The sequence below is a fragment of the Orycteropus afer genome, unplaced genomic scaffold, assembly GCF_000298275.1.
Source record: "Orycteropus afer afer isolate SDZICR_OR568_19922 unplaced genomic scaffold, OryAfe1.0 scaffold00146, whole genome shotgun sequence".
In the NCBI taxonomy this organism is placed as follows: domain Eukaryota; kingdom Metazoa; phylum Chordata; class Mammalia; order Tubulidentata; family Orycteropodidae; genus Orycteropus; species Orycteropus afer.
In genome coordinates, this window is record NW_006921733.1 from 162,387 (window position 1) to 175,240 (window position 12,854).

Genomic DNA, 12,854 nt, shown 5'->3' on the forward strand with positions numbered 1-12,854 from the left:
GGACCTAGCAGGAGAAGGAATGACCACCTTGTGGGACATCTGAACCATGGTAGGTTACAGGGGGGCCCCACAGTCAGTCAGTCAGCCTACCAAGAGGCAGAAGGGGAGCCTGATCACCTCTCAGGGCAATTCCGAGTATCGTCCAAGTATCAGTGATGAGAAACCATGGTCACCCACAGGTAGTACAGGATTTTTGGTACTGGTATATGTACTGGTGCGCCAGCGCACGTGTGTGTGTGTGTGCGTGCATGTGTGGATGTGACTGGCCAACCAAGACTGTATGCATTGGAAAGCTGGGGACATATGTTGAGCCGTTCTTCTAACTGGTGGCAAATTTCATACAGCTAAGGGTGATGAGTCTTCTGCTAAGTTGGTGAGGTTTCTGGGTCAGGGGCTTATACTGACTTGCCAAAGCTGAGAGGTGCCTGAAAGATCCTTACTAGAGAAACTGGAAGAGTTCTGCAAAGTGACTGGTGGCTACCCTGTGCTGCAAATAGGTGGGACTCAGAGTCAGGAAGGAGCTCCACTTCAGATCATGTTTAAAAACTTCAAAAAAGGATTCATCATTCAAGATTATGGAATAAAAATGCAACCAGGAAAACTTAGAACCCTTTGTGAATTAGAGTACCCATTTTCCAGGTTGATTGGCCATTAGGGGGATCATTAGATAAGAAAACTACCCTGAGAGTTTGGCTGGTAGTAACTGGGAACCCCGGCCATTCCCTAATATAGACATGTGGCTTCAATTGGTTACAAATCTGCCTGCATGGCTTTGGGAGCAAGTTAGCTGAGTAATGGTTTCCCAGAAAACTAAAGCATGGCCTTCTACTTTGCCTGAACGCTTGAGCCTCAACTGTCCTTCAAGGGGCACTGGAGGATCTGGTGCCCCCTCCTTGTGTCCCGATATATCCATCTCTGAGAACCCTCTGATCACAGATGCCATCCACACCCCCACCAGACTCTACCACCAGCCCGAGGCCTGCATTTCCATCCAGGACCATCATTGGACCACTCCACCTCAGTCCATATACCCCATCACTTCCCTAAGCCATGCAAATGCTGCTCCAAGAGATTAGGGCACCCACTTATGTGGACTTGGATGGACAGGTCCAAGTGGGACAGTGCACTCTAGTTTATCAAGAGTTTACCACAACTGACCACCTCAACTGGAAACATCATACCCTGCCATACACTGGGAAGCCCCAGTCCCTAACAGACCTCATGCAATCCACCTTTCAGTCCCACAACCTGACCTGGGTAGATTGCCATCAGCTCCTCCTCTCGCTGTTCAGTGCTGAGGAATGGAGGTGGGTATTACAAGATGCTGCTCAGTGGGCAGACGAGACTTCCCAGCAGGAGTTATAAATGTACAGATGTATGCCCAGAGATAGCTCCAAGATGAAGATCCACACTGGGACCCGAATGAGAGAGAGGAACCCGAAGACCTACTGGGAAACACTCCTGCAGGGGCTACGGAGAGGAGGTCAGCTGACGATCGACATCAACAAGGTAGTGGAAGTTCAGGAGGGCCCAGTAGAAAGCCCCAGTGCTTTCTACAGGAGACTTTGTGAAGCCTACAGACTCTATGCTCCATTTGACCCAGAGAGCTGGAAAACTAGTGGATGGTCAACATTGCCTTTGTGAACTGAAGCACAGGAGATTTCTGCTGAAAATTCAAACTAGAAGGTTTGGCAAGCATGAACTCCACCCGACTTTTGAAGTAGCAAACAAAGTCTTCATAAACTGAGACCAGGAAGCAAAACACGAGGCAGACTGGTAAATGAAGAAAAAAGCAGACCTCATTGCATTGGCACTCATCCAGAGCAGACTGGGCCCACCTAATAACAGAGGAAAGGGAGCTGAGCAATCAAAGAGAAAACCTCCCCTTGATCGAGACCAATGTGCCTATTGGAAGGAGAGAGGACACTGGAAAAATGAGTGCCCACAGAAGAAAAATAATAAAAGGGGAAAACCCAGGCCACCGAAGGAGACTGGTCTATGCAGCACTACCGAAATGGAACTCTTTGAGGATTGAGGCAGACCAGGTCTAGTTGCCCTCCCCAAACTCATGGTCCAGCTTGTGTTGGGGGGAGAGTTATGGACTTCTTAGTAGACACAGGGGCTGAACACTCAATGGTAACTCAACCCTTAGCCCCAAGAACAGAAAAGCAAGTTAACATTGTTGGAGCTACTGGAAAAGTGACCCACCAAACTTTTGTCAGCCAAGGAAGTGCTCCGTAGGGGGCCAGCCAGTGATGTGTAACTTGTTGCAAAAATAACCCTCTCCAGGGTCCCTTGCCACCTCCTGACATTCAGTCTGTGGGATCTGCACCTTTTGAAAAACTGGCAGTGGACTTCGCAGAACTGCCTGGGAGCACGGGTTACTGTTACCTCCTAGTAGTAGTGTGCACCTATTTGGGGTGGGTAGAGACCTTCCCAACCCACTCAGAAAAAGCCAAGGAGGTAACACGAGTACTACTGAGATAAATCATCCTGATATATGGCCTACCCCTATATATGGGATTGGATAGTGGACCAGCATTCATGGCAGAAGTGGTGCAGGAAACAGCTTGTCTGTTGGGCATAAATTGGAAATTACATGCTGTCCGTAGGCTGCAGAGCTCAGGCAAAGTGGAACACATGAATAAGACCATAAAAACTGGACTCAACAAATTATGCCAGGAAACCCATTTAATTTGGCCACAAGCCCTTCCCCTAGTATTATTAAAAATAGGTGCTCCTTGCAGAAAGCTACAGGATATTCCCCCTGTGAAATCCTTTTTGCTAGACCCCCACCCCTCCTCTGTTCTATGCCCGGAACCCCTAAAGAGAGAGATGAAATAGAAATCGGTAATAAAATCTTTGGGAACAGTTTCAACACAAATATCTAAATAAGTAATGGAAAGACTCTCTACAAGTCTTTTTGCTCCTGAACACCCATTCCAACCTGGGTATCAAGTGTGGGTTAAAGACTGGAACCTGATCCCTCTCAAACCCACGTGGAATGGACCCCTTACTGTCATTCTAACCAACTCCACAGCGGTCAAGGTTAAAGGTATCACCTCATGAATTCATCACTCCAGAATTGAAAGGGCTACACCTGACAACTCTGATGACTCCTGGGAAATCAAAAGCCACCTCCATACCCTCTGAAGGTAGCCTTGCGACATGAGAACCACAGATCTATAGCGCCGTGCTCCAGTCACTCCATGGGCTGACTGGTCTACGCACAGCTGAAGACTGAGGACTTGCACTCACACGTATCATGACTGTCCTGGAACTCATCACCATATACCTTGTATTTTACTCATATTCCTCCTTACTTGTTACTTCTACATCTTTTGATCTGTGTACACAGTGTATCAAAACAACCCACTCAGGGTCCAAGGTCGCAAAAACCCTGATAATGCCATTCATATTACAGTTGTCAGGGAGAGATCTCCTCTTGTAAACATAACCTCCTCATAATCACAAGTTACTGACCAGGCCTAGGAGGCCCCAAATGGATTATACTGCATCTGGGGGAGGAGGGCGTATGCTTACCTCCCTTGGGGTTGGATAGGTACCTGCACCTTAGGAATGATCTGCCCCTCCTTTTTCCTCCTACTGCTACAAAAGAGAGAAACTCTTGGAATACCTGTATATGATTCAGGCAGGTCCTGGTGAAACATGAAAATAGGGGAGTGGAAAGATATTGAATGTCCTCCTGAAAGAATTTTTCAGTATTATGGCCTGGCCACATGGGCAAAAGGATAGAAGTTGGGATTGCCGAACCCCAATTTATATGCTTAACAGAATCATTAGATTACTAACAGTGTTAAAAATAATCACCAATGAAACATCCCGGGCTCTTAACCTTCTGGTCAGACAACACACACAGGTAGAGGCAGCTATATATCAAAATTGACTGGCCCTGGATTACCTCCTGGCTTCTGAGGGAAATGTGTGAAAGAATTTAACCTTACTAACTACTATCTGAAAATAGATGATGAAGGGAAGGTCATTGAGAAAATAAGATAGGATAAAGAAGATAACTCACATGCCTGTCCAAATGTGAAAGGGATGGGCTACAGATAAATAGTTTAATAATTAACTAACTAACTCTGGAGACTTCAAAACCATTGCAGGTACAGCAGCCCTATTTTTACTTCTTACAACCATCCTCCCCTGTGTATTCCTATGGCCTTGAAATCTGTTAACTCAATCATTGAAAAGTCCTCTTTGGATTTTAGGGACAACATATCCCTCATTTAGGTGTGTTGCTGTGGCCTTTTTATCAAGTGACTTGGAAAGCTGCTAGTTTTGAGTGGGGCCCAGAACAACAGAAGGCTTTATAATAGGTTCAGGCTGCTGTGAAGGCTGCTCTGCCACTTGGGCCATATGATCCGTCTGATCCAATGGTGCTTGAAGTGTCTGTAGTAGATAGAGATGCTGTTTGGAGTCTTTGGCAGGTCCCTATTGGTGAATTGCAACACAGACCCTTGGTATTTTGGAGCAAAGCCCTGCCATCCTCTGCAGATAACTACTCTCCTTTTGAGAAACAGCTTTTAGCTTGTTACTGGTTTTTACTAGAGACTGAATGCCTAACCATGGGCCACCAAGTGATCACGAGGCCTGAGCTGCCCATCATGAACTGGGTGTTGTCTGACCCACAGAGTCATAAAGTTGGACCTGCACAACAGCACTCCATCATTAAATGGAAGTGGTACATCAAAGATTGGGCTTGAGCGGGACCTGAAGGCCCAAGTTTGCAATAGGAAGTGGCCCAAATGCCTATGGTCTCCACTCCAGTCACATTACCTTCCCTCTCCCATTCTACACCTATGACCTCATGGGGAGTTCCTTATGATTAGTTGACTGAGAAAGAGAAAACTCATGCCTGGTTTACAGATAGTTCTGCGCGATATGCAGACACCACTCAAAAGTGGACAGCAGCAGCATTGCAGCCCTTTTTTGGGACTTCCTTAAAGGACAGTGGTGAAGGGAAATCCTCCCAATGGGCAGAATTTTGAGATGTGCATTTGGCTGTTCACTTTCCATGGAATAAGAAATGGCTAGATGTGTGATTATATACAGATTCATGGGCTGTGGCTAAAGGCTTAGCTGGATGGTCTGGGACTTGGAAGGAGTCTGAGTGGAAGATTGGTGATAAAGATGCATGGGTAAGAGGTATGTGGATAGATCTCTCTGAATGGGCCGAAGGAGTAAAGGTATTTGTGTCTCATGTGAATGCCCACCAAAAGGTGACCTCAGCAGAGGAGAACTTTAACAATTAGGTGGATAGGATGACATGTTCAGTGGAAACCAGCCATCCTTTTTCCCCAGCTACTCCTGTCATTGCCCGATGGGCTCATGAACAAAGTGGCCATGGTGGCAGGGATGGAGGTTATGCATGGGCTCAGCAACATGGACTCGCGCTTACCAATGCTGATATGGCTACTGCTACTGCTGAGTACGCAATCTGCCAGAAGCAGAGACCAACACTGAGTTCACGATATGGAACCATTCCTTGGGGTGATCAGCCAGCAACGTGGTGGCAGGTTGATTACATTAGACCACTTCCATCATGGAAAGGAGAGCATTTTGTTCTTACTGGAATAGATACTTATTCTGGATGTGGATTGTCTTACCTGCATGCAATGCTTCCGCCAAAACTACCATCCGTGGACTTAAGAATGCCTTATCCACTGTCATGGTATTCGACACAGCATTGCTTCAGATCAAGGGACTCATTTCACAGCAAATGAAGTGTGGCAGTGGGCCTGTCCTCCTGGAGTTCATTGGTCTTGCCATGTTCCCCATCATCCTGGCTTGGTAGAACAGTGGAATGGCCTCCTGAAAACACTATTTTGGTGCCAGCTAGGTGGCAATATCTTGAAGGTCTGGAGCAATGTTCTACAGGAGGCTGCATGTGCTCTAAACCAGCGTCCAGTATATGGTTCTGTTTCTCCAATAGCCACGATGCATGGGTCCAGGAACGAAGGGATGGAAATGGAAGTGGTACCACTCACTATTACCTCTAGTGACCCACTCAAAAATTTTTGCTTCCTGTCCCTGCTACCCTATGCTCTGCGGGTCTGGAGATCTTAGTCTGAAAGGAAGGAACATTCCCACCTGGGGACACAATACTGATTGCATTGAACTGGAAATTAAGAATGCCACCCAGCCAGTTTGGCTTCCTCATGCTTCTGGATCAACAGACAAAGAAGTATATTACTCTGCTATCTAGTGTGATGAATCCTGATTACCAAGGGGGAATTGGGTTGGCTTTACATAATGGAGGTAAAGAAGAATATATTTGGAATACAGGAGATTCTTTAGGACGTCTCTTAGTACTACCATGCCCTGTGATTAAAGCCAATGGAAAATTACAGCAACTCAATTGTGATGTGATTGCTAACAGCCCAGACCTTTCAGGAATGAAGATTTGTGTCACCTCACCAGGCCAAGAACCCCAACCAGCTGAGGTGTTTGCTGAGGGCAAAGGAAATACAGAGAATGGGTGGTGGAAGAAGGCAGTTCTGAATATCAGCTATGACCACGTGACCAGTCGCGGAAACGAGGACTGTGATTGTTATATTTCTTCATTGTATATGTGCATGAAATATTTTTGTTTCCTTCTGTTATGAACTTTGAAATGTAAATAAGGTTAATACCTTTCGGTTGTACGTGTGCTAGCGTATCTTGTTACGTGCACATATGACTTTACAATTGTCCTTATTTAGAAATTATATATGGTTTAGAAGATGTGTACAACTGCCAAGTTGACAAGGGGTGGACTGTGATAGTTAGAGCTGTGTGTCAACTTGGCTGGACCACATTCTGTGTGGTTTAAGCAGTTGTGATGTGGTTATTCCCATGATGGGATCAGATGAATATGTTTTGAGCTGCCAATCCGTTGAAAGGGGGTTTCCCTAGGGGTGTGGCCTGCTTCCACTGTATTTATGGACATCCTGGGAAAAGAGACACTCTTCTGTTGATCAGGATTCTGTTGTGCTGCCTACAACTGTCTGTGAGTGAACAATCCACCATTCACCCTGGAGATCTTGGATTCATCATTTGTTGGAATCTACAGGCAGTATACTGCCTGTCAATCTTGAGCTCCTTAGTCCCTGCAGCTGAAAGAGTCGAGAAGAGACTCCAGCTTGATGTTTGATCCAAGAACTTTGGACTTGCCAGCTTCTATAAGTGTGTGAACCATTTTGCTAAGATAAATTTCTCTTTCTTTCTCTCTGTAAGCTTTACCAATTTTGTTTCTCTAGAGAACCCAGTCTAACACACATGTACTATAATTTCATCAGTATAAACTGTTAAACCAGAATCCGGAACAAATTATCCAGGAAAAAAGTGAGGCTCCTTAAATTTTAAACAGAATGAAGGAGCCCCAAAGGGGGGAATGGGGCAGGATTCACCCAGTTTTGAGGAAATGAAGTTTAGTGAATGGAAAACCCCTGATAAGTGCTCCCTTCCTCTTGTTGCCCCTGACAGGCGGTCTCTCCCTCTTGCAGCAATTCCTACTTCTGTAAAACTGCACTGCTTGTGTTTTTCAGAAGAGAAGCCAACTACCATATACTCCGTGTTCTCCGGAAACAAACAAAAACCCTGTGTAACCTTTGTTCGGGGCTCAGTTTCTGGATGTGAATCCACTGAGCCAAGTGGCGACACAATAAAGTTCTTCCCTTTACCACATCTTGCTTAATGTTAGCTTTCCCTTGGTGGCTCCGGCAACAGTACAGTTTCAAAGTTAGCAAATTCATATTGCTATAAATGTGTATGTTAGTTCTATGTCATTTATCACATGTATAGACTCAGGTCACTGCCACTTCAGATGTTATGCAAAAATTTTCCATCACTCCAAAACTCTTCCTTCTCCCCTTTTGTTGTTATACCTACTTTCTGTACTCCACACATCCTACTCCTTGGTAACTCCTGATCTTTCTCCATCTCTGTGATTTTGTCACTTGGAGAACGTTGTAAAAGTGCATTTATGTGATCGGTGACCTTTTGAGATTGACCTTGTTCATTCAGCCTAATGTGCTTTACATTCCTCCAAGTTGTTATGTGTATCAAATGTTCATTCTTTTTTATTGCTGAATACTGTTCCATGATATGGATGTAACCATTCACCCATTGTGGGACATCTGGATTGTTTTGCAGATTTGGCAATTACAAATAAAGCTACTATCAACATTTGTGTATAAATTTTTATTTGAAAATTCATTTCTCTGGGATAAATGCCCAGAAGTCCAATTGCTGGGTCATAATGGCAAATGCTATATTTACGTTTCTTTCTCTGCTTGCTTACCATCATTTGGAAGTGTCACTGATTGTTATTTTAGTCATTCTTGTAAGTGTATAGTGATATTGTAATTTTAATCTGGTTTTTCTAGGGTTAATGATGGTCAAAATATTTTCCTGTGCTTGTTTTTTAATCTGTACATGATGTTTAAGGCCCTTGGATGGGGTATATGTTTTGATATTGGCTGCTAACTGAAAGATTGGCAGTTTGAACCCTCCTAGTGGTTGTGCAGAAGAAAGACTCGCCTAACTGCTTCCATAAAGATTGTTGTTGTATGCGTCTGTTTCCAATCATAGTGCCTCCTGTGACAGATTAGCAATCCCTGTGGAGCATATATACTCTGTAACATAGGGGTCACCATGAGTTGGAATCAACTCAGTGACAGTAAGTTTGATTTTTTGTTGTTGTTGTTGTTGTTTGCTTCATACCATGTTTGCTGAAGAGACTTTTCTCTGAATTTTAATTGGATTTTCTTTTTACTGTTGAGGGTTGACGTTTGAGATGTTAGATTGTAGTATTTTGTCAGATAACATGTTTCATAAATATTTTCTCCCAGTTTATAGCTTATCTTCTCATCTTAAAAGAGTCTTCCACAGATAAAAAGGTTTTAATTTTGGAGAAGTCCAGTTTATCAATTTTTTTCTTTTATGAATGGTGTTTTTTGTGGCAAGTCTAAGAATTCTGCCTAGCCTTAGGTCTTGAATTTTTTTAAATATTTTGTTTCTAAAGTTTTATATTTTATGTTTAGCATTGTGATCCATTTTGAGTTCAATTTTGTGTAAGTTGTGAGAGTTAGGTCAAAGTTTTTCTTCCTTTCTTTGTTGATTATCCAGTTGTTCCAGTAACATTTGTTGAAAAGGCATGCCTCCTCCAATCAGTTGCTTTTGTACCTTTGTCAAAAATCATTGGGCATATGTGTGGGTTTATTTTTGGCTTCTCTGCTTTCCACTGACCTATGCATCTGTTGCTGTGCCAGTCTACATAGTCGTGCTTACTGTAACTATATCATAACTGTATATGGGTGCAGTGATTTCTCCCACTTTATTCTTTTTAATAAATTGTTTTAGCTCCTTTGCTTTTCCACATGAAGTTAATAAATTGAAATGAAATAGTGTTCTCTCAAGTAGTAGCTCTGGTAGCATAGTGCCTAAGGCACTTGACTGCTAACCAGAAGGCTGGTGGTTCAAACCCACCAGCCACTCCGAGGAAGGAAGGTTGGGCAATGTACTTCCGTAGTGATACTGCCTCGGAAACTCAGGGAGGGGTTGCTATGCATCGAGTCCACCTCTATGGCACATAACAACAAAAACAACAACAACAACAAATTTCTATCACACTTTTCTCTACATCTGTCTATATCTACAAAAATATCTTACTGGGAATCTGATTAAACCAGTGTATCAGTTTTTGGAGAATTGACATTATTATTATTATGCTGGTTTTTTTATTCATGAAAGCTTTATGTCTAAAAATTGATTCTGGTCTCCTTTGATTTAATTTATCATGGTTTTACAGTTTTCTACGTACAAGTCTTCTGTGTGTTTTGTTAGATTTACACACTTTTTACTTTTAACCTACTTATAATATTTGTAGTGAATTTCATGGAGATTGTATATAGTTGAGTAATTTTTTTTTTAATTATTATTATTTTTTTTAATCCACGTGAAAGTCTGCTTTTTAATCGCTGTGTTTAGATCATTTACACTACTGTAGGAGCTCTGGTAACATAATGAGTGCCTAAGGCAGTTGACTGCTAACCAGAAGGCTGGTGGTTCAAACCCACCATCCACTCCTCAGAAGGAAGGTTGAGCAATCTACTTCCGTATTGATACTGCCTTGGAAACCCAAGGAGGGGTCGCTCTGAGGTGGGTCCGACTCGACGGCAGGCACATAACAACAACAGCAACAACTACAACAACAACAACAACACTACTGTAATTGGCATGTATTGATTTAACGTTACCGTTTTGTTGTTTGTGTTTGCTTTCTCTATTAATTTGTCCCCCCCCCCTTTTTTTTTCTCGTTGACTATATGAACATTTTTTGGTATTCTATTTTAATTCATTTATTTTGATTTTGACTATATGTCTTTTTATAGGTTTTTCATTGGTTGCTGTAGGCATTACACTACACACACTTGGCATTTTTCTGTCAACATTTTGCTGCTTTAGTTAGAATGGAGAAACCTGTCATTTAATTCCCAAGTGTTTGAGGAGATTTTTCCAGTTAATGACATCTAGTTTACTTTTGTTGATTTCAAGTTTCTGTTGTTGGTTTCTGTTTGAATTTTATTCTGGTCAAAGCACATACTCTACCTGATTTTAATTCTTTTAAACAGTTAAAGAATTTTTTTATGACTCAAAATATGGTCTGTTGTTGTAAAGATTCTGTGCTTACTTGAAATAATGTATATTCTGCTCTTTTTGCATCTAATGTTAGGTCAGTTAGATCTAGTTAATTGAGGGTATTTGTTTCTTCTAGACCTTTGCTCTTTTTTCTGTTTGTCAATAAGTAAGAGGGTAGTTTTGATGTGTCTAACTGTAATGGTGAATTTGTCCATTCTTCTTTCACTTCTATTAATTTTTACATCCACATATTTTGCAGCTCTGTTGATAGATGCATAGACACATTTAGGATTGTTCTGTTTTGTATTTTGAGATTGTATCAAAATTCAGCAGCTCGGTTGTTAGATGCATAGACATATTTAGGATTGTTCTGTTTTGTATTTTGAGATTGTATCAAAATCTTATATCATTGTGTAATGTTTCTCTTCATACCTGGCAATTTTCCTTACTGTCAACTTCATCCTATCTTTAACATTTTATTTAAAGTGGGTTTCTTGTAGATATTATATAGTTTAGTTTTATTTTTATCCATTCTGACGATTTCTCTCTGTTTTTATTCCATTTAAATTTAATTACATATTGAATGTGCATCTTCCATTTTATTACTTGCTTATTATTTTTTTTTTTGTGGTGTTTTTCATTCCTTTGTCCTATCCTGTCTTCTTTTGTGTTATTTGGATAGTCTTGGTATTTCATTTTAATTTATTAATTGAATTTTTGTTTACCTCTTTGTATATGTAGTGTTCTACTGATTGCTCTAGGGGTTATAGTATATCTAGCCATTCCCTGTCCACTTATAGTTACTGTTGTACCACTACAAGTGGGTTGTGAATCTCAATGCCATCCATTAATGTGCATTAATAATTTTGAGAGTGGAAAGATTTAAAAAACTTCTTCTCTGGGAGTAGTGAATGGGAGTGAATATTGGAAGCAAATAGAATATGAGCTGGACAGCCATGAAAGTAGCATTTGATACATTTTGTGGGCTTAATAAGTCATAATTCAAGGCATCCTTGTCTTTCCTAACAGTCTATATGTGCCACGTGGGACGGACGAAAGCTGAATTTGGTAGATTCATTTTAGGTGTTTATGTTTTTTTCCGTAGAGTTTTGCTTGGTCATCTTGTTCTGAATGGTCCATTGGCCTCCGTGTTCCTTTTGTGGTAGACATCTGCTCGATGACATTTGAGCAGTTAGATCTCCTACTACGTCAAGTGAGTGAGGGGATGGATGGCACTGCTGACTGGCCCCCACCCCAAGAGAAAGAGTGCATGGCTGTAGCAATGCTGAATCTTCTACGACTTCAGGTATTGATGATTTCTCTTTCTTCTCATTGGTTTTGTTAAGGGTCTATATATTAACTTGGTCCTGAAAACAGTTCCACTCTGACACACATGAGTCAGAATCAGGTTGATTTTGGAGTGTCTGGTGATGCAAACAGTTAACACGCTTGGCTGCTGACTGAAAAATTGGTGATTCAGGTTTACCCAGAAGTGCTTTAGAAGAAAAACCTGGTCATTTACTTCTGGAAAATGAGTGACTTAAAATCCTGTGGAGTACAGTTCTACTGTGACACACATGGTATTTGCCATGAGGTGGAAACAACTTGATAGCAACTATTTACTGGCTAGATATTCATAAGAATGTTTATGCATATGAAGAATATGAGAACTAACCTACATGAATTGCTAATGAAAATTTTGATGTGTTTTAAGATAAGATTATGATGGAGAAATGTGTATATGGCTTAGAAAAGAATTATCTAATTACTGCATGTTTACCATGTAAGTCAACCCTTGAGTGTAGGGTGAGTGCCTGAGGATTGTGACATTTTCTCCCATAATCAGCTTCTTAGCATTCATTGGAAATTAATCTTTTTTTGTGTGTTGGTCAGTGGAATAAGGGCTGGTGAGATAATCAGTAACAGAGAGAGACTGAGAGACTGGGTAGATGTGCTGGGCCAACTTTCTCTTGTAATATTAAAGCTTTGTTCAGTAAAACATTACTCCCTACAGAAGCACTTTGCAAAAATGGCAAGGAGGCCACATATTTTGACCTCCTCTAATCTCACAAGAGGAAGACAGCAGTAACCCAAGGCCTATTACTGCAAGGCCAAACATGCTGCCTCCCTCCAGCCCTTTCACCAACCGTTCCTCCCAAAGCACCCACCACCTCTCTCCTGGGTTCGATAATTCACTGCAGTGGCCACAC

General features: G+C 41.9%; 1 protein-coding gene across 1 annotated transcript in view; it reads left to right on the top strand.

Annotated features, from left to right (window-relative positions):
* HERC2 (HECT and RLD domain containing E3 ubiquitin protein ligase 2) overlaps nt 1–12,854 on the top strand; it is a 554,454-nt gene that overhangs the window by 158,490 nt on the left and 383,110 nt on the right. Inside the window, exon 16 of the mRNA XM_007945978.1 lies at nt 11,750–11,950. Within this exon, the coding sequence (XP_007944169.1) occupies nt 11,750–11,950 (201 nt within the window). The remainder of the gene's footprint in view (nt 1–11,749; nt 11,951–12,854) is intronic.